The 27,193-nt window shown below is 39.8% G+C and overlaps 2 protein-coding genes across 2 annotated transcripts in view; one reads left to right on the forward strand and one right to left on the reverse strand.

The window, feature by feature from the left end:
• The window catches only part of LOC105694384 (clustered mitochondria protein homolog), a gene marked incomplete at its 5' end in the record, with an annotated part of 53,366 nt that extends 38,687 nt beyond the window's left edge, over window positions 1-14,679 (forward strand). The window contains 4 exon segments of the mRNA XM_023432674.1: window positions 733-1,077; window positions 5,524-5,796; window positions 6,212-6,337; window positions 10,947-14,679. Coding sequence (XP_023288442.1) covers window positions 733-1,077; window positions 5,524-5,796; window positions 6,212-6,337; window positions 10,947-11,579 — 1,377 coding nt within the window.
• Window positions 14,680-19,877: 5,198 nt separating this feature from the next.
• Window positions 19,878-23,529, reverse strand: LOC111674010 (U6 small nuclear RNA (adenine-(43)-N(6))-methyltransferase-like; the record flags this gene model as incomplete). The annotated part of the gene is given in 1 exon segment (XM_023432675.1): window positions 19,878-23,529. A coding segment is annotated over 1 exon segment (552 nt), but the record flags the coding sequence as incomplete, so codon positions are not given.
• Window positions 23,530-27,193: the final 3,664 nt, after the last annotated feature.

Here is a 27,193-nt window from a genome sequence, read left to right on the forward strand (position 1 = left end):
GAGAAATGTAATCGACGTCGCTGAATTAAGATTCATCTATATCCTTTTTGGAGCTAACACCATTTTGAATACTCAAGCGGTACCATAAACTGGCGCGTCACGTTTCCAACATTTATATTTATGATGAACTCAGTTGCACTCTACGTTGAGAATTATATCAAGTGAAGCGTTCCACGTCATTTCAGTAAAGTAACGGTAAAGAGATCGATGTAAAACTGTCGAAATCCCATGGATTCATCATTTTTGTTATTCTAATGGACCAATGCAATTAATTTTTTATTCGAGAAACACGTGATACCCTCGAGACAAGCCAACATTCTCTTGTAATTATTGGTGAAAGTATTCTCCATACTTTCCTATCTGATCCTGTAATATTCCGTTATTATAGTATTCTAAATTGTTCAAGCTAGGTCCTAAAGCTCATTTTCGATTCAAAGTTTTCAAAAAGCGTCAAACATCAAAAATGTGCACGGTCCACGCCATGTTGGTCGTAGTTCGTGATAAATAAATACATTTTTTATAAAAAATGAAATTTCATGGGTTTTAGGACCTACCTTATTCATGTGGTAAAATTTTTATCGATTCACTCAATTCGGAGAATATTTTCATGAACGATTGGATCTCTATATAGATCTTTATAGCGACATATACATATGCTCACTCTTTCATATCACCTTATGTGCCTAAAACTACTTGGTTATTTCTGATCCGTAATTCTGTCGTTTTATTCAGCTTCAAAGCAAGACTGCGAAGCGTCGCAACAAGAGAAAAGGCAGGAACAATGGACCTCAACAAGCAGAAGTCGAGTGGGCCTTCTTGACGCCGAAGTCTCTGTGGCAACAGATCAAGGCCGATCTGAAGGGCTACTACGACTGGGAAAGCCCGACGCCGGAGTCGTTGGACATGACCATCGAGCACTTCTACCTGCAAAAGATCTCGCTACTTCGGGGATTCTGCATAAAGACAGGAATCCAGATACTGTTGCGCGAGTACAACTTCGAGAATAAAAACAGGGCCACGTTCTTCGAGGAGGACATCTTGAATATCTTCCCCGTGGTGAAACATATCAATCCTAGGGTAAATTAGTTAAAGAGACTGTTGCATTGAATTCTTCGACGTTTAATTCTTGCAACGATTCATTCGAGGCTCTTGCTAGTGTTAACACTGTCGGTACTGGCTGAGTGGCAGAAAACGTCAGAAAATGAAATTAAATTTATTGTCAGCGGAGAAGAAATTAGAGCAGTAATGAAAATCTGCATAATAGCAGTATTCCAATTTAATATGGTGGATATGGCGAGATATTTGAAATGTCCGTGTGTTCACATTTGACGGGACTCAAGCATCTATCACATTAATTATTGTTGTTAACAAATGTGTTAGCGCCTGTTAAGTATTGAAATTTCATACTAAATTTGTTGATAAAATGTTTGTATAAAATTTTAATACTTGATTTTATCTTCATTCTTCAAACCTTCGAGCATATGTTTGATACGGTATTGGATTTCCTTTTCGTAAATTTTCTGTTACCAGGTTGTCTGAACCAAAGAATTCACTCGTAACTAGATATATATTTTTATACGAAAAGATGGGACGAATTTCACCGTAGCGCCGACATGATGGCGCTGATTGATGTAAGCTAAGACAATTCAGTTAATTCAGACTCAGTTATATCATCTAGGAAATAAAGTGGAATAGAAAATATAGAATTTGGAATAGAGTAGTAAAACCATCATCTGGTTGAGTGCCAGGGGTTATTGGTACAATCTTATCGAAAAGTGCCAAGCAGCGCGATCGCGTTCACTAATTTCACGCCGAGAATAGTCCAAGCAGCACGATCGCGTATCTATTGTTTTGTGTCGAAAGTTCGACTGTGCTGACCATTGAGGTGGTACTTTTATGGCTCGTGTCCACGTGCAAGTAATTTGCGATACTTCTTACTAGAGCAACTTGCATTTACAGGTACACTGTCAAATTTGCAGCAAATTTCTTGCCGCAAGTCGCTCTAGCAAGTACTCGCAGGACGACTTGCTAGAGTAACTTGTTTTTACGTTTACCCCGTTGTCTCAAACATGCCGCAATTTTACTTGAGCGGGAAATATTCGGTATCGAAAATGTCGTACAACGAAACGGTAGCTGTTGCAGTCGCTGCAGGGAGAAATAAACATACGTTTGCATAAATACAATTTTAAAATCTTGTAGTTACAAATATTTTGTTCAGAGTGACGGGACAATGAGACACTTTAACCCTTTCGGTACGAGCGCTCTGTTCGCCGTGAGACTCCCGCTGTATAAGGCGTCGCTCCGAAAATGCACACATAGCGCGTGCATACGGGCTGTCACATAGATGCCGGATATATCCGGCGCTCGTACACGCAGGTCATCAGATGGATGCCGGATATATTCGGCGCTCGTGCCGAAAGGGTTAATATGGTAAGAACCGGGCTATACAGAGTGTAACTGAGATTGTAGTCATGGTTTATACAGCGCTATCCTTGTTGAAAAATGGGTCGAAAAGTCCTATACTAAATTGTTCCTACAGTATATAAATTTCCTGTAATAACTGAGTGAAGCACAGCCAATCAATCGCGTTCGAGAGCGAAAGGCATAGAGGTTAGGACGCCGGTAGTGCTGCGTTCGGCTGTCTGCGACGTAACAGTCGCCGCCAGCGTCCTCTCTGCTATGCCTTCCGTTTTCGAACGCGATTGATTGGCTGTGCTTCACTCAGTTATTACAGGAAATTTATACACTGTAGGAAAAATGTAGTACAGGACTGTTCGGCTCCTTTTTCAACAAGGATAACGCTGTATAAACCGCGACTACGAGTTCTGTTACACCATGTATAAAGGTTCGAATTGGCCTGTCATTTCCATTATGTTGAATTTTACGTCAACCACTTTAGTCTTTTAATGTAGGTGGCGGTAGTATCCTTGTATAACCCCGATGCAAGGGGGTGTCATCTCCTTATTCTAAAACACGTACAAATCCGTTTGCAACGCGGCAAGAATTTTGGGACCGATTCTAAATCGACTTACGCAACTTCAACTTTTGCAAGCAGGCGGGTATACGAGTTTGCGGAAGAGGGCAAATTCTTGCGCAAGTTCAGAGCAGCTCTCGCAAGTTTTACTTGCACGTGAACACGAGCCATTATGCATTGAACTGGAGAAGTGCTATCTCGCCGTTTGGCAGTAAACCGGTTAATAGCAGTATATGTACTCCCATTGGCAGCACGTCCATCAGTGTTGGAAAGCAAAAGTATTCGGATTTGCTTGATGATTTTATTATTGAATTTTTTGTTTATATCGTTGAATTAAAATTTGATAACAGAAATTAAAAATTGAAAAAAGCCGATCTAATATGGCGGATTAGGCATTTTCAAATGGTTGGATTTTGGATAAAAACCGGTATCAAGATTTTTGGAGTCGCTGATCCGAATCGACAGAATTTAAAAACTCATAATGGCATTTCCAAACGTGTAGTAACTCCACAATTTATCCGCTATGGATAGTTTTGAGATGTTTGTAACAAATTCGGATACCGTAACATAAAAATCTCGAGATATTGGTTTGTATAAAAATCGGAATAGTGTAACCCTCCCTTTTCTATATGGCTATATACGGCGATCCACTCCCTTTGTTGTCACTGCTACTCCGATCGGAGTAAATCTATCATTATTAACATGATTTTACTACTCTACTCCAACTTCTATATTTTCTACTCCATTTTATTTCTAAGATAATATAACCGACACCGAGTCAACTAAATTACCTTAGCCTATATCAATCAGCGGCACTATGTTGGTATTATAATGAAATTCGTCCCATGTCTCCATATGGAAATATAATTTTAGTCACGTTTGAATTTGTTGGTTTAAAACCATCTCAGAAGGTTTATGAATGGGAAATCTAATGCTAAGTCAAATATACAAGTTGTGGTTGAAGATTGAAGGGTGAAGCTCGATTCCAGCAATGAACTTCATGCAAAAATGTTAGCTGGATATTTAGGATGAAATGTTAAAACTTTATGCACGCAAATTAATATAATTTTATTCATAGTAATAACGTTACAAGAAGCTCAGATTCCGTCTGACCTGGCCATGTGGCTATTTCAAATATATCACCGTGTCCGCCACATTAAATGTTAGTTAGGCGACGTGTAGATTTTCACTATGGTGGCGGTGAAGTTAATTTCTACTCACTGAAATATATAGCAAACTGGAACGCTTATCACACTTAACGGCGTTCAGCACCAAAAAGTGGGTACGATGACTTCAATCGCTAGATGGCAATAGCATCGAATTCGGTGGGAGGTAACCAAAACGTATTTTTTCGTTCTGACGAGGGAGACGCGATGCCTAATGGTCGGTATTGGGCGATGGTCAAAAAGTATGTGCGTACTTTAGAGAGTCCAAATTACTCGCGAGGAACCCGAAAATCGTGAAAAAGGCACTCTACGGGGACAACGATTTTGAGCGTATTTCTCAACCGATGGATTTCAACGAGTACTCATTTTAAAGATAAAATGTTGACGGGTGTTTATATGAGAGCTAGTTTAGGTCAAGCAACTTCTTCCTAATTAAAAGAGCGTTCAAATTATGCCGTTGCATTTTTTTTTATATGAAAATGACCACTTATCGAAAATCGCTCTCATATAAGCACGAGTCAACATCTTTTCTTTAAAATGAGCACTTGTTAAGCTCTATTGGTTGGGGAATACATTCGGAATAGTTGCTCCCGCCAGGCCCCGACAAATCGCTGGAGTGGTGAACACCCTTAAGACTACACGGCGACCTTATTTCAGAGAGAGATAGATTTGGATGTGCCTGCATCCTTGCCGCACGAAGTAAAGTAAGCATTTGTGCGAGAAAGAGTAAACGATGGGTGAATCTCCATCACTGTTCCTCTCCCAGGTTAACCAATGCGTGCGCATCATTTGTGCCACTTAAAAGGAAAGTTTAGTATTATTCACAATTGGTATCGTGCAGTGGTAGTGTCAAACTCAAGTTATAATTGTAATATACAAAACCGGTTCCAGTTTACTATTCCAGTTTATGTTTTAGTGTTTCTACTCCGTTGACAGTGAATCTATTTTCATTTTCAAACGTTTTCTCCTACTCGTCCAATCCTTAGACCATATACAGGTATATCTAGACCTCGAATTGAATCTCCCACTCTCAAGTGTTCAGTAAGCAAAATGGTTTTAACTGTGTGCGTGAGTGGTCGGCTCACGTGGTACAATCGTTTACCCCTTCCATTGCAAGGTGAAGGCTTAACATACCTGGTTTAAAATCTAATTGGGTTCGATTTTTTTATACGTACACAGTATACCTTAGTTCGTGCCGACGGCTCACGTAGTATTGGTGGTTTACTTTTTCCACTGCAATACCCACTGCAATCCACTGCAAGATATCTATGGTCTAAGGTCGAATCGCGTAATGGCAAGACTGTCTACGCCAATGGCACGACATTTTTTTGGCGTATACGGATGACTCACAGTGAAGGGATTAAATTAGAATCTCGATTTCAGGCGAGCGACGCGTACAATTTTTACACGACCGGGCAGAGTAAAATCCAGCAGGGCTACTTGAAGGACGGCTACGAGATCATAAGTGAAGCGCTCAATCTCCTAAACAACGTTTACGGGGCGATGCACCCCGAGATCGCTCAGTGCCACAGAATGTTAGCAAGACTGAATTATATCATGGGCGACCCCGCCGAGGCACTGGCGACCCAACAGAAGGCGGTGCTCATGTCGGAAAGGGTCAACGGTATCGACCATCCATACACCATCACGGAATACGTGGGTTATGTTTTCCTCCCTTCGTTAAGTAGGCTCAACCAATGAATTCACAAGTTCCATGAAAGTCCAGATCCTAGGTTAGTGCTTGATGCTCTAAAAGTTGGCTAACAAATCAGGAGTGGGGGTAAAAGAGAGATCGCACGTGCTAGCCAACGGTATCTTACGTACGGGAGGAAGAGAGGTGCGATATAGAAAGGCGAGTACTGGGTGTAAGATAAGGAAAGAATGCAGTCCGTTATGTGTCGCCGTAAGATTAAGAGAAATGAAGAGATGATTACAGCGTCGGCCTCCGTTCACTGACGTACTATTTATCGAGCCACAAACGTCCGTATACTACTGGGCTTCTATAGAGACTTCTGAATTCTTTGGCTGAACCTAACGCGTGAACATTGACACTTCGTTTCCTTCCTTGCAGATCCACCTGGCTTTGTACTCCTTCGCCAACGGACAGGTGTCCGTGTCTTTGAGACTGCTGTACAGAGCTCGGTACCTTGCTCTTCTGGTCTGCGGAGAGGATCATCCAGAGGTCGCGTTGCTCGATGTACGTAAGAGGTTTACGAAGGGCAGTGGGAATAAGCCGAAAGGAGCCCGGTAGAAAGATTGATACAATCCTATCCGTGACGTATCTGGGCACTGATGGAAATAACGTCTTAAATTTATATTGGGATATCCGTACTGATGCAGACTTGACATGGAATTCAAATATATGAATACTCTAATATAGGGGAAACTGGGGCACACTGGAATGAAAAAGTTTAAATCCACGATAATTTTAAGAGCATAGGTTCTTACTCACATTTCACTTGCATGGGTGCTTTTAAGGGTCCATTAATTAAATATGATTGGACCGTTGCTAAAAGGCACAGTCATATAGGCGTCCCTCAATTTACGCGGAGTATCCGTTCCACGAGGATTCGTTTTACGCGAATGAAAATCGCGTAAATAAAGTCGGTCAGTATAAACGAAAAAATATTGTAAATAAAGGCTAGTGCATATAAGTTTAAGAAATACATATTTATTTCAAATGGTTTAAGAAAAAAAATAATGACGTTTCAGAAACAAAAGTAAATTTTATTTGACGTCACTAAAATTCAATATATTCAACCCTTTATTTTTAATTGGCACCATCTTTATCGTTTAAAATATTTGGAAGTTCGACATCACTTTAATTGTTAATGTTTATTTCTTCGGATAATTTGTTTTCAATTGCGTAAATTAAAATCGCGCATACAAACTATCGCGTAAATTGTGTTATAAATAACCGCGTAGAAAAGAAACTCGTGTAAAAAAAGTGCCGCGTAAATTAAGAGAGGGGTGTCCCTTCTTTTAGGTCCACTTTTAGTTAAAAGACCGCTTTTTCGAATTGTGATATGCCAACATCGGAAAAATGTGACGACTGCATTACGCACATGCTCTTCGCTTGCCCAGCGCATGCGTTCTCGTATGCCAAAAGTTTAGTCTGCTAAATTTTGCCAGAAAAATAAAAAAGCGAGTTTAACGGAATAAAGCCCAATTTCTTGGTTAGCTAAGAACGACATAAATTCAATTTCAAAAATCGTTGGTATTTAATTGATGCACTATATTCACTTCACGAGTTTTCGCTTTGTTAAAAATGTCGTTACTGTACTCCATTTTTCATGTACGATTGTGACAACTAAATGGTGTCAAACTTTGAGGTATCATTTTGACGGCTAAAAGCGATATAAAAGTCCTCCTATCTGCTTTTAGGGAATCGTCGCTCAATTTTATCCAAAAAGCTCTAAAAACTTAAAAGAGGGTATGAGTAGGTATTGCTGCTAAAATACGTATTTTATAGCTTCTTTTCAGGATTTTCTATAAAAGTGATTTAAAAGCAACATATAAGTAGGATCGCTTTTAACAATACTCTAAAGTAGGCCTTTTAATTCTAAAAGTGAGATATGAGTATGGGCTCTAATGTTTAGAAAAATGAAACACAGTACATGTTGTTAAATTGACGTTTTACTATGTGGAAAAGTACTATTTATTTTTTCAGTATCGTCGAATTGTTTTATAATTTCAAATATTTATAAGAAATGTATACATTTCCCTGTGCCCCACACAATGACGTATAGTGAAACAGAGCGTGCGGTATAATGAAACACACGAAAAACTATTACTTTTAATATTATTGAACAAGGTCTTTAATACATATAAGTCTATAAAGTGATTAACGTGACTTACACTCTTCAAACAAACGAAAATTTAGCTCAATATTTGGTTTATAAAAAGATTTTAGATCGTTAGAAAATTGGCGACTTTGGCATTGTTGCTAATATCAAAGTTGTTACTCTATATGGAACGCATCGTTGCATGCCACATCCATTTCTTGCATCTTTTACTAATTACACAGCTCAAAGCATGCTTTCTTCACTAAAAATGTCAATGTCCATTCGTCTTTGTCGATTTTGAAGCATTTCGTTGCATTGTAAATAGTATTTTCAATTAGGAGACGACTGCAAAACATGTGCGTCACAGATAAATAGCGTTCTTTTCTGTCCCACGGCTCACTGTTTTAATGTACCCTACATGGCGTATTTTAATGTTTAAGGTCACATTTGCAAAACTTCTATATTAAAGGGATGTGAAAGTGGTGTCGAAGAGGTTTTGTTTATAAAACTTTTCTCCCAACTCGGTTTACCGAATAGTTAGAAACGTTACAACGGGAATAGGGAAACTATATAGGGAAACTATAAGGAAGGTCCTGAAAATCATGAAATATAAATTCTTTTCAAATTTGTTTATAGGTATTTTAAAAATAGTTTAAAGGAAATGAAATTTCGCGAGTTTCAGGACGTACCTTAGGGTCTCCATATTCACATTTTGAAGTATGAAACGATTTAAGACACTTCGGAGAAAAGTTTTATGAACGATTGAGCTTTCGGGTGCCATTTTCACGTCCCCTTAATCTCTTAACTTAAAATATCGTGTGAGAGATGTGGTATATCAATCGGGCCAAACGTGAACAAAACGTGTGAGAGACGTGGTATGTCAATCGGGCCAAATCTAAACAAAACGTATGAGAGATGTGTGAGACGTTGAACGTTCAGCCAAACCGTGAAATGGCCCGATGTATGACCGACATTTTTGTTGTTTATGGCACGCGCTATTGGAATTTAAATCGTAAGGCAAGGGGTTAATATACATGTAAATTAACACTGCATGATAAAAATGGGGCGTTTCATTAAAAAAAAATATATTGAACTCGATTCCTCCCTCAAGGTGAAACAAATATGGCCATTTAATAGAACTTTTAAAAGCATAAAACATTGGTCGGAAATGTTTAGTTGAGAATAATGTTTCAGAAGTAAAAATAAACTTGAATGGCTGGTTCATTATAGTAGTCCCATGACTTCTTTGCCCGTTAAAGTGAACCGCCACTGCATAGACATTGTTCTGCGACACTAAACCAACTCGCGATTGTCAATCAATCCCCGAGGGTCGTAAATCCTCGGGCTGGGGAAGACGGGCTCGAATAGTGTTTTGCTGAAGAGGGAATTAACCGCCAGCAGCTGGTTTCGCCTATTGAATAAAATATTCCGGATTTTAGTGACACAATAAACTATATTTCCTTTACGGACAAGGGAAGATGCGTGATTTTATGACATTGATCAGTTGGCTCGGCAACTGGACCTTTTGTACGTTGATTCGGCAACGTTTTTGATATCCGAAGTTGTCTCGGCAACTTTCGGTTGGTATCCACGTTGACTCGGCAACGTTTTAAGAGAGACTTGATGTTGACTTGGCAACGGTCTTCGAGAATCTACGTTGACCTGGCAACGTTTTAAGCGATCCGAAGTTGTCTCGGCAACTTTCTGATGGTATCTACGTTGACTCGGCAACGTTTTAAGCGAGACTCGATGTTGACTCGGCAACACTCCTTTGGAATCTACGTTGACTCGGCAACGTTTTAAGAGACCCGAAGTTGTCTCGGCAACTTTCTGCTGGAATCTGATTTTTACAAAATGTCTTAAAAAATATCCGAATGCATAGTTCTCCCTCCAACTCGGTGGAGGGAGGAAGTCGGACCTTGAGTCGAGCATTCTCATTGGCAGAGAAAAATTCCCGAAGGGTTTCCGCCCTCGAAGGCACCCGCGAAACGGCCGGTCACGTACGCCGCGGATTCGCGGAAAAAACCCTCGAGTGGCGTCTGGTCGCCAGAAGCGAGCTTCGGAATTTTTAGAAAGTTAAAAAATCTGTTCGCCAGACGTCATGTCGGACCTTTGGCGAAAATCCTCGAAAAGAGACCCTTTGAGAATGCTCGGGCTCGTAAGTTTTATTGCCCCCCTTTCCAGGATGGCTCGGGCCCTTCGGTACGCGTGGGAAGGACCTCGAGTTTCCGTGGGCCTTGACTTGAGCGATTATAAAAGATTAAATTTATACTAATAATTAACGCGGATGGGCTATCGACGCTCCAGACATATATAACAGTTGCGTTGATATCACTCGATAGGTTCAGCTATAAAACACGTTTACGTAAAATTTGTGAAAATCTTTAGGAGGTTGTATCACCCTTTAAATATGGACAAATGCTGATATAACATACGCAGTTTTAAAGTATCTAAGAATTATTCTGAGACTTTCAAAAGTTGGATTTTCGAGACAAAATTTGATTTAGCCTAGACCAGAACCAAAATGGTGTCGAGCTCTCATATTTCTATTGCTGTCTAACCATTGAAGGCTCTGATATGAAAAACGAAAGTGTCAGGATAATTATACAACAATTTAGAACATTCTAGTAATCCAGAAACTCGTATTTGAATGGGATAAACGCAAAAAAGTGTTTTATGCACTTCTATGCTAAAACGACGGTAACGCAAGGTCTCGGAGAGGAAATTTAGTTACCCCTGAAATCACAGATGGCGCAAGGTAGTACTCTGCAGTCATAAAATTCAGGCATAAAAAACCACGAATCCAGAGGATTTCTGGTGTTTTACTTCGATTTCTTTATAATTACTGTACGTAAACGACATATAAAATGTGGTATTTAGTACAATACCCAATATAATTCGACACATCTGTCAATATAAATACGAACGCCGGCAACGTAGATATTTAGAAGAATTATTTTTACTGACGTCTATCAAATTTCTCGACGTGTTTCACTTTACCTTGGAATATAACAATTGCAGAGCAACATCTCGCTGATCCTCCACGCGGTTGGGGAATTCGAGCTGTCCCTGCGGTTCCTGGAGCACGCCCTGGCCTTGAACCTCCGCTACCACGGGCCCAGATCCTTAAAGGTGGCGGTCTCGTATCACCTGGTGGCCCGGACGCAGTCCTGCATGGGCGACTTCCGGGCAGCCCTGAACAATGAGAAGGAGACCTACGCGATATACAAGCAGCAGTTGGGCGAGGATCACGAGAAAACCCGGGAAAGCAGTGATTGCCTGAGACATCTGACCCAGCAGGCGGTTGTCCTGCAGAAGAAGATGAACGAGATCTACACCGGCAAGTCCGGAGTGAGCCTGCCGCCGATCCAGATACAGCCGCCCAGCATGGGCTCGGTCCTGGACATGTTGAACGTCATCAACGGGATCCTCTTCGTGCAGATCAGCCAGCAGGACATCGAGAACTTCAAGGCCGAAATCGAGAAGCGCCAAAAAGAGCAGTCACCCGATGGCGAGCTCAAGGCCCCGCGGACGGAGAACAAGAAGGAGCTCGAGGCGACGCAGCCCCGGAAGCCCGAGGAGAAGGTCGAAGGCATTGACAACGAGAAGATCAGGCCGACCAAGACCCCCATAGAAGTCGCGGCGGAGAGCTGAGCTCTCTTTGAGGCTCGGCCCTGACGAGAGACGGAATCGTTAATCCCTAGTCCTTCGAGAACCGCGTCCCGCTAAAGGGGGACACGCGAGTCCGACTTTGTCGTGTAATCGAAATCATAGTCAAGGCAGTTTTTCTTTTCTTTTGTAAGCACTAGTTCTTATCTTTCGTTCTTTTTTTTCCAGCGCATCGCGTATATCCCTCGGTCGGCTGGGAGGTCTCGTGCTAATGTCTCTCGAAATTAATGCATTGTTGCCCGGCAATTTTATGCAAGAATACGCGCGTAATTTCATGAGCACGAGTTAATTCGTGGCCGGTCAGCAGAGCGTTAACGAACAGGCTGCATCGATCACCCCTTCGGTCCCAGACCCGCTTTCAAATGTTCTCTAACCGACTGAATCGGAGGGCGAGCGGACAAATTAACTTGAAGGTCGCTTATGTACCCTTTCGGACGCTAAAGGGAGGTCTCTATACCGGGAAATTTGCAAGACCGCGGCGAACTGAGGCTTAACCAGTCGAGATCCCCCTCATGTTGGTCAAGGAGATGAGGAAGCACCTGTCGACGAGTTATTGTAGCGAAGAGGTGCTTCCTTGGGATGATTTCCAAAACTCGGAGCAGCTCTTCGGAAACGGGGTGCCGAAGAACTTGCAAAATCGTTCGTTACTCGTCTCTGGGGAGTTGTAACAAGGTCTGGTGCACACTGGCGTGTTTTAGTTGACTTGAAGAATTCGTACACTGCGGTAAGAACACCCATAGCATGTACTGTGTCGTCATTCAAGATGAACATCTAGAAAAAGAAACGGGTAGTTTTTACGCATGTCATAGGAGAAGCGTATGTTTTCTATTTTGCAACAAAACAAAACAAATCGAATATCCTAAAGGAATCGAAAACCCGATAAATATTGAGACAACCACTCTTCTTTTTAGTGCGGTCGTAGTATTCTTCTTTGAAAACATCTAGAATCTCCGGAAAAGTTTTTTATTTTCCATACTAAAAAAAAGGACAAAAACGAGCAGAGTGGCTATCAGGCCTATTTGTTTTTGTGCGGTTCTGTATACCTGCAACATGTAATGGGCGATCATCGTAAGAATACGTTTAACGGAGTTTGATCGTTCCTATACGTTTCTGTTCGTTTTTTTCCCCGCAGAGTCATCAATAAAAATTCAGGAACTTGGATAGAAACATAACGGTTTTGATACGGTTTTTATTCGACCTTGGTTTTTTTTTAACGGTTTTGATTTCTATTTTTGGGTTGCTCTTGATTCTTGCGTTGGTCTTCGGTTGTCGTTCAATTATTTATATTCTCGTAACTGGCATGTACCGTATGGTGTCATACGAGTAAATTTCTCACGAGCTCTATATACAGGGTATAACAGAAATGGTGGACACAGTTTATACTGCGGTATCCTTGTTGAAAAAGCAGACGAAAAGTCCTGTACTATTTTTTCCTACAGTGCATAATTTTCCTGGAATAACTAATTGAATCATAGTTAATCAATCGCGCTCCGTTGGGGAAATCCTTCTTCAACAAGAATGGCACTGTGTAAACCGTGTTCACCATTTCTGTAACACCCTATATAATGCATACTAGTGAAATGCTCTCTCGTGAATGTCGTGCATTAAAATTTAAGAAACTAAAGCCCGCCGCAGACGGTACTTGTTTTCTTGCTGGAATTATTGTCATGCAGGCAACAGTGCTGGGTGCTCTGTACGGTATCAAGCAAGTTGCGGTGCAGACTAGTGATGTGATGAGTCGAATACTTTACCAACTCGAGTTACTCGAATTCGAAAGCATTGTCAACTCGAGTTTGGACTCGAGTTGATAACTCGGTGCCGCATACATTCGACGCGACGTTGGATTACTGGTGAGTTAGAGAGTAAAACAATTCGAATAACGATTACTCAAATAAACAAATAAGGTACGATTGATATCTCGGTCTCACTCTTACACTCGTAACTCGTTCTCGCCCTTACTTTCGTAACTCGCATTCGTTTGTACCAATAACTCGAGTTTCAATAAAAATGACTCTAGTTGACTCGAACACATGCTTGACTCGAGTTTAACGAGTTAAAATACTCGACTCGTCACATCACTAGTGCAGACTTCACTTCAGACGAAGCAGGCTACTCAGCAGGCTTGTTCCCATTAAATAAAGACGAGGTACCAATGAGGTGACACGGCAGAAATTCTAGTTGGCTCTACTGCTCCACTGGCACAGAACCTCGCAAGAAAAATATCACGCGGTTAATTACCGAAAATCTTTAGCAGCGGAATTCTGTACATTACATTCGATTGCTATTGATACCGTTGGCCAGCACCGCTTTCTGCAGTAAAATCAATTTCAACCATAGTATTCAACACAGTTACCAACACAGCTCCAAGCAAGCGACCCAGGAAGAAAACAAATACCAGTATGCGGAGTATTTTAATGCATTCTCCAAATGGGACTGAAAATATCACATAAAAAAAAAAATATAACAGTTCGATTTCGGCCTAACCAATAAATTGTTGACCAGTATCAATCCCGGTTTAATGGTAAAAATAACGGTTTCGGTCCGATTTTTTTTTGGTCCGGACCAGGTCACTGATGAGAAATTCCGTATAAAAAAATGTCATCAAAATTGGACTCCAGCGTGTCTGCTACGCAGTAAATGAACGTTCCGACTAAATAGGACCACGTATAACAATGCACTGAATCTGTATCGGTATATACCGCAGCTGCTACGCAAAGTGCACGTAGCATGGACGCGCGGCATTGCAACGACGTCGAAGTCGTGTGTTTAATGATTTATCTACTCTTATCTAACTCTCATAGTATTACAAATCGCAATTTCGTGCGGCAAAAACACGCATGTGTGCATTGAGCCTGAAGGGGGGTTCAGACGTGAGCATTTTCGTGTGTACGAATGTGCACGTCAGAATATGAGAATTTTCCCGCGTGTGAATGCTCACGTCTGGACGTGAATTTTATGCGCGCGCACGTTCTAAGGATGCGCGAACAAGATCCGTCATATGTCGGTCCGTTGAATGATTTGTATGCGAATGTCTAGTGTAAACTTATCCGCCAAAACCATTAAAGTTTACGTGATACAGTGTACAGCTTGAGCGCGACTTTCCGTCCACGAATAAAGATTTTCGAGGACGAGATAATTTACACGCATGGTCGTTTGTAAGCGCACGTTCGTATACGCAAAAACGCCCACATCTGGTCACACATTAAGGTGAGGTGAAAATGACGCCAAAGAGGTCTCATTTATGAACATTTTTCCAGACTGGATATACCAAATCCGTACAAATTTTACACTGTGAATGTGAAGTCTGTAAGGAAGGTTCTGACATTAATGAAAATTCAATGTTCAAAAAATTGGTTTATATACGTTTTCAAGATTTTTTATAAAAATTGAAATTTCATGAGTGTCGGGACCTTTCTTATAGCCTCTACAATCATGTAAAGTTTGAAACGATTCGATACACCCAGTTTGGGAGATATTTTTCGTGAACGAGTGACCCATCAGATGCCACATTCACATCTCCTTAACACTAACCGTACCGGGGCCGGTCAAATGACCGGTTTCAAAGTATGATTTAAAATTGTACATTCGTTATTATTTTCTTGTTCATCTAACTTTACGTAAATTCTTATATTATCTGATTAATCAATTTGTCGATTTTCAGTTTTTTTTTGTTGTTTTTTTACTGAGAAAAATTTATCACCTGGCTTGCTTACCGCGACCGGTCATTTGACCGGTCGACGAATTTACATATTTTTCTAAAGTTCTATGCCTGGAACTTTAGCTCTGAACTTAAGTAAGATCTAAAAGACTATAGTTGTATACATCTAAATGCAGCATCTAAACGAAATCTAAATGCAGGGTAATTTTAAGTGTCACAGAGTGCAGATCGAACAGTCACAGAATAACGAAATAGGACAAGGAGTGATTGAATCTAATGATATTCAATATATTGATTTTGCATAAAAATATAAAATATGTGATAGAGTATTTAATTATTACATCTAAATTATGTTGTGTGCCATTTTGTACAGGAAATTGACAAATCCTTTCATAAAAACAACGTCTATTTCGTAACCGGTCATTTGCCTGGTTACGGTATGGTTAGGTATATGTGAAATTCCGGTACGGTTAGTGTTAAAGTGATACGAAAGAGGCATCTGAGATGTCTCGTTTATGATTCTTCTCTCCGAAGTGTACGGAATCGTTTGAAACTTTACCCCGAGAACATAGCGACCCTAGAGGTCTTGATATCCATGAAATGTCTTTTTCTTTCAATTGTATTATAATCATTTTTTTAATATCATTATAAAAAATTATACTTTACGGGTGTTGAGACCTTCTTTAGGGCGTCTATATTCAAGTGGTAAAATTTCAAACGGTTTAGTATCTTAAGGTGATCAGAAAGTGACATCGATGAAGTCTCGTTTATGAAATTTTCTTTCGAACTGGGTATATCGAATCGTTTCAAACTTTACAATGCGAATAGAAAAGCGGTAAAGAAAGTCCCGAGACTCATGAAATTTCCCTTTTTTTTAAATTTGTTTATAGATATTTTGAAAATTTGTTGTAAAAAATTTAATTTCATGAGTATCGGGACCTTCCTTATAGCCTCTATGTTCACATTGTAAAATTTGAAACGATTCGGTACACTCAATTCAGAGAAAAGTTTCATAAATGATTGACGCTTCGAATGCCACATTCACATCCCCTTAACGCAGGAGTGCACGATAGACATCAGGATAGCCCTTCGAATGTAAACGAAGGTATAATAGAGGCACGGTAAAAATCAATTTCCAATCTTGAAATCGTAACGGGGATGGTACGTATAGGAAATACATTTAACGTCGAAACTAATGAATGCATACGAAAACCGCGGGGGGCTGGGGCGATATTTTATACGTACCGATTGCCGTCCCTAAGGACGGCCGGTTCACGCAGCGATTTAAGCGATTTAAACGGGAACTTATTCCCTATTCCTAGACCACATCAAAGTAAATCGGCGAATTAGTTTTTTCCTCGCAAGCTGTCAATGCATCCTCGGTTTCGTTTTAGAGCCTAGTTTATATTTCCGTCGTAACTCCATTTTAATTGTTCACTATAAATCCTGGTTTCTTTTTCCGTCCTAAGTATAATTTGATCTTAATTATTCACTGTAAGTTTCATAGGGAGCGTTTGTGCTTTCTCCATCTTAACTCTTTAACTACGGCGGAGTTCTTTGGTGTAGTCCGCTTGAATCATGTGGACAAAAGAATATATGAACGGAGCCCAACGTCTAATCTAGATGAGTCCCCTATAGAACGGGGGGGGAGCAGCCATATTGGTCAGCCAATTCTTTAGCCTCCTGACTGGTAGATAACCTTCATTTCCTATTAATTCTAACTTATTTCTTTTTGTCACTTCTCTTCGAAAAGCAATTTTTACACTTCTTTATGCTACAAGTTGGCATATTGTACTTCGTTCACTATTAATTTGTTTACAGTTCGCATCGTTCTTCACTAGTTACTCCTAAAGTGACAACCAAATCAGCCCAACAGGATTTTGACTGATCAATATGGCTACCTTCCTATTATTCTGACCATGAAGTGGTATAAGGAGACATAAAGGCAAGACATCGTTCACTATTGATTTGTTTACAGTTCGCATCGTTCTTTACTAGTTACTCCTAAAGTGACAACCAAATCAGCCCAACAGGATTTTGACTGATCAATATGGCTACCTTCCTATTATTCTGACCATGAAGTGGTATAAGGAGACATAAAGGCAAGACATGGTCGAGTCCTACTGAAATATACAGTAAAAACTGGAATGCTCGCCATGCTTAAAAATACACGGCCAGGTTGTTTGTTCCAGGGAGAAATAGATTTGGATGTCCCTGTATCCTTCTCGCCCAAGGTTCAGTAACCATTGATGCGACAAAGATAACCGATAGCCGACTCTCCGTCATTGTTCCACCATTGGAGAAAATATACCTGTGCTTGTTTAAACGATGCGGGCGCATCATTTGTACACTACGAAAGGAAAGTTCGGTGGAATGCAGTGAAGCGATAGTGTAAACCGTATCGGTAGTACAATAGTTTAACAGAACGGTATATTTCTGTATAGTAAAATCATGTAATACGTTTTGCATTATTTACCTTTAATTATTGTACTCCATAAATATCTAAGGATAGTTTTCTATGATGAAAAAAATGTATGATAGGAGTGTAAATTTAGTAATGGGGATGACTTCGAGGACAGCTCGAGCTGACCACGCAAGCAAGCGTTCCAGTTTTGTTATATATTTCAGTGTCGATTCCACAGAAAATGATCCCAAAATCAGGACCCAGGATCTCAGATTTTCGTTGATCTAACGATGCGAACGCTCCTTGTGACTAATTATAGTTCTCCGATCCTACGTTACCAAAACATTCCCTCCCGATGTAAATTACCTAAAATGCTTCAAATTTTCAATTAAGGCACGCATAACAAGACGATAATCCGTGCATGATATACAGAATGTTATATTTTTAACATGATAAAGATTATCACATATGCCAGCAGACGATAAATTTTAAATGCAAAATTTCATAGAGGAGGCGCTCTCGGTACTAGACCGGAAAAGATTTGGAGCCCTTAGACCCTAAAATGCAGACGATTTTGATACATGACGTATCTCCTTATACTACTTTGTAGTTCCCCTTATCTAGGTCGTGTCCGAATTCGGTTTAGTAAGTAATATACAGGGTGTAACAGAACTCGCAGTTACGGTTTATACAACGCTTGTTGAAAAGGGAGTCGAAAAGTCCTGCACTATTTTTTCCTACAGTGCATAAATTTCTTGTATTAACCAATTGAAGCACAGCCAATGAATCGCGTTCCGGAATGGAACGCATAGCGGAGAGAACGCCGGTAGGGCTGCATTCGGCTGTCTGTGGTGTAACAGCCTCACCAGCGTCCCCCCTTCTATGCCTTCCATTCGGGAAAGTGATTGGTTGGTTGTGCGTCGCTTAGTTATTACAGGAAATTTATACACTGTAGGAAAAATGTAGTACAGGACTGTTCGACTCCTTTTTCAATAAGGATAGCGCTCTATAAGCCGTGACTACGAGTTCTATTGTACAAATTTAATATCACACCGCTTTCCTAATGTGTGTAATTATTTTTGAGGATGCGCGTTGTTAACTCTCGACAGATATCGTTTTCCCAGTTACAATATTCGTCGAAGTCAATCAAATGCTACTGTATGGCTGTTATTATATTGTACCATGTTCATTTGAAAAGACGATAAATCTAATTACATATGAAAATAAACGATCATTAATATTTTCAAAATTGACGAAATTTAGATGGTACCAACGAATTAGAAATTGGTCGGAGTTCAAAGATGGCGGAAAAAGTTGCGAGAAAGTTACGTCGTCGGAACTTTTCTCCTATCATGTTTGACACATGCGCATAAGTAACAATGGGCGAAGTTAGTACGGAGCTAGTATACATTAGATGCAACTTTTGACAAATTTGGACACGGCCTTGAGTACTCACCCCTCTGGTTTTGGGCTTCGACCATATATTTTTACATTTATGGCTTGAACGGATAGCTCGGCCGCGGAGCATTAACGAAATAGTACAAGCAGATACAATGCCGTGTATTGGAGTTGGCCTCACTTAAGGATCTAAGATTTCGGATTTATGCTGATCTTGTGCCGAGAGCGCTGTTTCACTGAAACTGTAATTCAAAATTTTCATCTGCCAGAGTGTTCGTTAGTCCTTGTCACTTTAAAAATATCACATTGTGCAGAATATGTGTGGACTATCGTCACACGTTGTGTACCTTAATTGTACACAATTTAAAGCGTTGTAGGTAATTTAAATCGATAGGAAATGTAGTCACGTAGGATCGAAATTCCTATATTTTCCGGAAATATCGCTCGCATTGTTAAATCAGCAAAAATAAGAAATCCATGGTCAGGGTTGGATCATAGACTATGAATATGATAGAGATCTCGCATAGCAGTGGAAGCGGTAAACTCGAATACCTCATGATCTACGTGTGCCGACGGCACTCGGACCCAATCAGATTTTAAACCATATATTTATGTAGACTACCTTCCAGTGGAAGGGGTAAACGAATTTTGCTTATTGAAAATCTGAGAGTGGGAGGTCCAATGCAAGGTCTAGATATACATGGTCTCAGGGTTAGATATGTATAAACCCGTCCCTAATTCTCTACGCGAGCGCGAAGTATATGCCCTTCTGTTTCTAAATAGAAAATAATCAATCCAGTTAGAAATCCGAGCTTAAACAGCGTCAAGTTGAAAGAATTTTTAATACAAGTGCCAAATTATTCTTTAAAAATTTTTATCTGTTTACATATGTACTAAAAGACATTCATAACCTAGCGGATGGCCGTATGTTGTACATCTGCGGCATTCACCATATTGGAAACGTAATTTATTAGTTTTTTATGATTTTCTACGGTAAACGCCTTGATCTACGCAATATACGTTAAAAACCTTGAAAAACCCGTAATTGGCCAATCCTGTCCGTGGGTCCCGATTCTGAGGCCACTTTTTGTCTAACCAACCACAGGAAGTATCATGTCTCCTTATACAAATTCGTGTAGTGCTAATATTTTTTTTAATACAATGTTTATCCGTTGGTTTGAATGTATAGGAATGAAGGCGGCCATTATAGTAGCGCTTCGTAACTATAAAGTTGACCCTAACTTTTAGCATAAATACTTCCTATGAATTCTTTCCAGGAAACAATTAACTGCAATGTTAAAAAGAAACAAACAATTAACACGTTGACTGCCAAAATAAAAGACGAGTGCACTATCGCAAGGCGGTTGCCGGTCACTGGTGACCACCGTGACAATCAACGTGTTAACTGCTAACAATTGACTGCCATTGTTTTTATTGCTTTCCTTGCCCTCTTGGACACATTTTGTCTGGGCCCATTTTCTTTCCGTTTCACATTTTTAAAAATGTTAACAAAAATTCAGGGCTACTTTTGAAGATCTCTGATATATATTATCCACTAGCTTTTAAATTGAAATATTAAAATATGCTGTTTAATAATGATCAAAATATCTACAGAAAATATTGCAGATCAAAAAGACCCAAGAGGGTAATGGAGAGTTAAGTTACGGCTAAGTTAGGGTTAGGACGGAAGCATAAATTAAATTTGAGGTATTCATAGGGAGCGTTAAAGGCCTTTTTACATATCTGGCGTAAGAGTGCCCATGTGCATAGCATTTAGAATTGGCCAATTAAATTGCTCAACACGAGGCACCATTTAAAAACTTTATCTACCGACGAATTTGAAGATACATGATGATCGCAAGTATTGTAAAGTCGATAAATAGGCTTTCGGAAGATAAAGTGGTTGAAAAATTCCATAAACTCGGAATTTTTATATTACACATGTGAGTCACGTATTTTGTTTATTATATATCATCGATAATATCAACTTTGTATTCGTGCGCCTGCCATGTAGAGCTGCCTTCTTTTGCTTACCATTCTGTGCGTTTTTGGGCCTGTGTATTGGGCTAGGATGAGCGGGAAGATGTTGCACGCCGTTGTTGAAAGTGAGGCACGGCTTACTAGTGCTGTGGAAGTGCTTTCAAAGGGGCGAAATGTTCTCTATCGGTAAAGAAAAACGTGTCTGCAGATTTCAAATACGGCACAGTACCGACAGGATGAAGTTCACGTCTTTTTGTTTTTAGTACCAGGGCCAATATAGGTTGGAAAAAAAGACTACGAATATACCAAATAAAGTTGTTATGTGCGGCACACCCGCATAGATTGTTTTACCGATCGCGAAAATTTCGCCCCCTTTAAAAGCAGTTCCAATTCTTAGAGGGGCGCGAAGAACCTAGAGGGCGCCAGTGGACCGTGCCTCCTTTTCAAATAAAGGCGGAAACCATCTCCCCGCTCATCTCTGATTGGACATATGTTTAACTGTTTGGCTATGCTTATGGTCACTCTGTGCGAAGTGTGTGCAAGGCATTTATAGATACCTCGCATAATAGTAAAAATTGGCCAGTCAAATTGCCGGACATGGACGTTATCTTAAACTTTCTGCGATTTCATTGATCAGTACTTACCGTTTCACTTATTTTTAGGCTTATGCGAGATAATTGTGAAGGCTTCAAAGCCTATTCTTCCCTTACCTTAACCTAAACCTTTAGTGTAAGTACTCCCCCTAAATTCCTTACAGTGAACGATTAAGATTAAGCTGGGTTAAGAAGATAGGGTAAGGAGAGAAGCATAAACAAGGCTTAACGGGATGCGAAAGTGGCATCTGAGTCAGTCGTTCGTGAAAGTATTCTCCGAATTGGGTGTACCAATTTGTTTCACATTTTACCATATGAATAAGGAGACCTTTAGGTTGGTCCTGAAATCTTCGAAATTTCATTTTTTATAACAATTTTGAAAATAGATATAAACAAATTATCTTAAAATTGAAATTTCGTGGGCGTGAAGACCTTCCACATAGCATCTATATTCACATTTTAAGGTTTAAACCAATTACGTACACCCAATTCGGAGATAAGTTTCATAAACGGGTCCTCCTTGATGCCACCTTTACATCGCCTTAAACCGAGAATGGCGTTTCAGTCGGCCTCGATTTTTCTTTCGTCTCGTGAGACTACAGCGATTGCGTCCAAATTCAAATCATGAGCTTTTTTTACGGAGTAGCACTTGGCCGGCTCACGTAGCCTGGGTTCAATGGTGACATTTCGTAGACGAGTAGTCTCTCGGTGTAATTTTCTGGAGCAGCTCGGGGAGGGGACAAGCGCGTTGTCCAACCGTAAGAGGGATGGAAAACCACGCGAATCCTCTCTTTGCGAAATCGAGTCACCTGTTATTATACATAGAATTAACACGGGGGAGAGGACGCGCCGCATTAATGCCAAAAATAAGAGTCGGAGAATTCTTTTTACTAGCCCCGCGTGTTACATGTTATACGTTACTCTACATATACTGTACTTGTTAGCAGAAGTTGTACGTTAATGAAATTCTAGCCGGTAAGGATTACTGTTTGAAAGAGAAGGAATAAAGTTGAATGCATGACTCGTTTGTTACGTAATTTGATGGAGTGGCGAGACGCACCGTTTTCTCATGCGTTGCATTTTCTTACCGAGAATGGGGCCGTTGTATGAAAATCAAAGATTCATTTAGTGCCGCAATGGCTTTTACTTAATAAAACAGTTTTAAAATTAACTTTGCCCGTCTTCTCATTCACTTCGTTGTGGTAGGTGGATCTTCATTCGAAGGTGAGACCATTGCTGAGTGGGGTGTACTATTCGACGAGGGTTGGAAATAAGAAATTCTTATCGAGCAGTCATGTAACAACCCCATTGGTTCAAATGTTTCACCAGTGTATCTTCATGGGAGTCCCTTCATTCGTTGGCTTCCTCTTTTTTGCTCCTTTTCGTTGGAACTTCGGGATTCTTGCAACTAGATCTTACAATGTTCAGTTTATTTATCAGATACTGACGTAAAGTTTGCAGAGCATTCTTGCCACCACGACCACTTTCGAAGATTAGACTCAACTTGAAGTCACTTTTTTCACTTTCACTCGAGTTCTCCTCATCGGATGTACCATCCATTTCATTTATGAACAGGCAACAGATTAGGAAAGGTTCTTCGGTCGAGTTCTTCGACATGGATGGACATTTAATATCTAGTTGCAAGTTTGGGACAGTATTGTTATTTGTTCCTAGATCAGAGACTTCTTGGGGAGTTGGAGTTTTACGGTCCAAGGAGTCCTCGATTTCTACTCGATCGGTTGTATTGGTGGATCGTGGTTCATCAGATGTTTTCGCATCTTTAGAACGTATGGCCATGCGTCTCCTACGTCGAGCGTGAGTCCACGTGTCTTCGTAAGTTGTTATACGACATCCCCAGTCACTGAACTCCGTTTGCTTCGAAACAAGTTCCTCGATGTTAACCTAAAACGGAAACTATTATCATGCATGTGCACTTGCTAAAGGTGATACGAAAAAGTCAGCCTATATATTAGGGGGACCGGAAAGAAGTCATTACTTTCTTTTATCAATTATTTTGTATACTTACTACTAAGATAATCGATAATGGATTTCTTTCCGGTCTCCTAATATATTGAGAGGTCCAATTGTTCGTGAAAGAATTCTTCGAAATGGATGTACCGATTAGTTTCACATTTTACCACGTGAATATGGAAGCCCTAAGGTAGGGTCCTGAAACTCATGAAATTTCATTTCTTATAAAAATATTATTTACTTATGGACTGGAACCAACATGACGTCCGTGCTCGTTTTTTGTTTTATGCTTTTTGAAGGCTTAGAATAAAAAATGAAGAGTTTCAGGGCCTAGCTGGAATAATTTACAATACTAGAGAAATGGAATATTACAGAATCAGATAGAAAAATATGGAAAATTCTTTCACGATCGATTGCAAGAAAATGCTAGTTTGTCCCGTGGGTAACACGAGTTTTTGGAGCAAAAAATTAATTGCAGCTAGCGTCACAGATGGCGTCATTGGTCCATTACAGTATAAAAGATCATGAATTCACGGGATTTCGACAGTTTTACATCGACTTCTTGATCAGTACTTTACTGAAATGATATATGGAACGCTTCATTTTGTATAATTCTCAACATAGAGTGGAACAAACGTCAACATAAATGCAAATGTCGGTAACGTGGCGTGTCAGCTTATGTTACTACTTGAATATTCAAAATGGCGTTACCACCAAAAAGGGTAGAGATAAATTTTAATTTATCGACCTCGATTAAATTTTTCAGTGCCTTTCATATCATCTTAAGGGGGAATGGAACGTCATTTTCTCTGTGCGCGTTTTCACACCTACGAGAACTGGAAGCGGGAAAACTTCGCACTCAAAAATGTTAGTACAGGATGTACTTTGAATAACTTGAATGGATGAAATCACAGCCTTCTGAGAATATAACTTTTCGTCTGGAGCTGGATTTTTTAATTATTTGTCAGACAAGATATAAATAATGAGTAAAAATACGAATTTTTACTAGTCGTACTGGCTGTATTCCTATGACAATGACTCACCCACAAAATTAAAGCCATTTTGCTTACTGAAAAGATGGGAGTGGGAGGTCCAATGCGAGATCTAGATACATATGGTCTAAGGACCGTATTTATCGGGGCCCTTGTAGAATTTCCCATTAGATGCAATACGTACGCGCATCACGAAAAACGCACAAAGCTTCTAAATGTTGAATTCTTTTGTTGTGTAGTACAATAGATATATGTTATCTAATGAATTTCTTATTAACAATGTCTTTGTTCCTTTACGTGAAGTATGCCATTTTTATTGAGGCTCGGCACCGTGTGACTATAACACTCGACGTTCCTGGGATAAAACTGCTCGAAATTAAAATAGTGGTGCCGATTCAAGGCACGGTACAGCAACGGCGATTACGTCATAAGTGCTACGTCGTGAGTGTTGCCCCTCCTTGCCGTTATGTAGCAACACGATCAACTCGAGCTTTTTCGCGTACTACCATTTACCCTTAAGATGAAGTGAAACCTGTCGAGCAATTTAATCGATGTCGGCAACAAAATGTTAGATACCTACGTTATCGACGTTTGTATTTAAAATTACAGCTGTGTCGAATTATATCGGGTATTGTACCAAATGACATGTTCCATATATCGTTTCCGCACAATCATTATTGTAACGAAATCGAAGTGAAACTCCAGAAACCCTCTGGATTCATGGTTTTTGTTGCTCTAGTTGATTACAGAGTGTCACTCTGTACCATCTGTAATATCAGTGCCAACTAAATTTTTTCTCCGAGATCTCTTGTTATCTTCGATTTAACATAGAAGCTCATAAGATACTTGTTTTGCCTTTATTCTGTTTAAATTTGAGTTTCTCGATTACTAGAGTATTCTAAATTGTTATGCAATTATCCTTACACTGTCGTTTCTAGCATCAAGATCTTCAATAATTGTATATCGATCGAAATACGAGAACTCCACACTATTTTTGTTCTGGTCTCGGCTATTGAAAAATTTGTTATGAAAATCCAAGAAATTATCCAGTATGAGTTCGTGCTCAGATGTGTACTCGGCTTTATATGGTATTGTTACGTTTGGGGAAGAGTTATGGGGTAACTCACAAGGAAACATTCCCAAGTGTCCGCCTCCGATCTTATTGAGTTTCATACATGTTAAGGAACACAAAAATCTAAGAGACACGTGTTTTTTTATATCTGCGATGGTCCACATTTAAGGGGTGAAACAACCCCCCAAAGTTTTGCGAAAAATCGGTTTTTTAAATATTTTTTGTAGGAGCAGTGGAGGGATTTCGACGAAACTTTGCATAAACGTATTCTGTATAAGGACGGTGACAACACAATATTGTTCAGCAATGTTGCACCCCCTCAAGGGGGTGAACTACCATTCAGGTGACATTTTTTTGTAATATCCATTAAACAAGCACTCCTACTTAAGTTCCACTTACGCGATGTGATTGCTCGCAAAAAATTAAGAAATACGTGTTTTTTGCTTTTTGCCAATAAACATTTAAACATCGGTTGTAAACAATGAATGTAGGTGGTATTGAAAATCCAATTTTATCGTTTCACCACGGAGATTGTATTACTAGTTGGAAACGGGTGATGACTGCATCGTCGAATCCGTTGCGAAACAATTTTAGCCTCTGAAACTATTTTTTAATTTATTTATAAATAATTGCATGTTATGAAAATCAATGACATTTTGAAGAATTACCACGTTGACACGACTTATGTACGATGAATTGGTCACGATATAACCCAATAAAGGTAGTCGGGATATACCCTAATACCACCTACATTCATTGTTTACAACCGATGTGTAAATGTTTATTGGCAAAAAGCAAAAAACACGTATTTCTTAATTTTTTGCGAGCAATCACATCGCGTAAGTGGAACTTAAGTAGGAGTGCTTGTTTAATGGATATTACAAAAAAATGTCACCTGAAGGGTAGTTCACCCCCTTGAGGGGGTGCAACATTGCTGAACAATATTGTGTTGTCACCGTCCTTATACAGAATACGTTTATGCAAAGTTTCGTCGAAATCCCTCCACTGCTCCTACGAAAAATATTTAAAAAACCGATTTTTCGCTAAACTTTGGGGGGTTGTTTCACCCCTTAAATGTGGTCCATTGCAGATATAAAAAAACTCGTTTCTCTTAGATTTTTGTGTTCTTCAACATATATGAAACTCAATAAGATCGGAGGCGGACACTTGGGAATATTTCCTTGTCAGTAGAATTTACTCAATTAGTTTTCCTCTTATTCGATTACAATAATTTGGTTTAGCTCTAGGTTCTGGGGGAATCAGCAGGTGTACTGATATTGATTTGTTTATAAATGGGGAGAGGGGAAAGGGAATTCGTATAAGGAAGGGAGTGCTAGACCAAGCACCCGCGCCTTACTTACGATTAAGGAAAAGGGTAAAAATGGTATTAGAAATTATGTGGGGACAACTCTCAGCAAGTTCTGTGCGGACTAGTCGACATTGGTGGTAGTGCCTTATTTATTACTTTTCGGGGTCGGCGGGACGCGGGACTTAAACAGAGTGGCCCTTGATTATCTGAGTTTAAGAAAAA

This window comes from Orussus abietinus, unplaced genomic scaffold (genome assembly GCF_000612105.2).
Source record: "Orussus abietinus isolate OABI.00-Male unplaced genomic scaffold, Oabi_2.0 scaffold379, whole genome shotgun sequence".
NCBI classification, from domain to species: Eukaryota; Metazoa; Arthropoda; class Insecta; order Hymenoptera; family Orussidae; genus Orussus; species Orussus abietinus.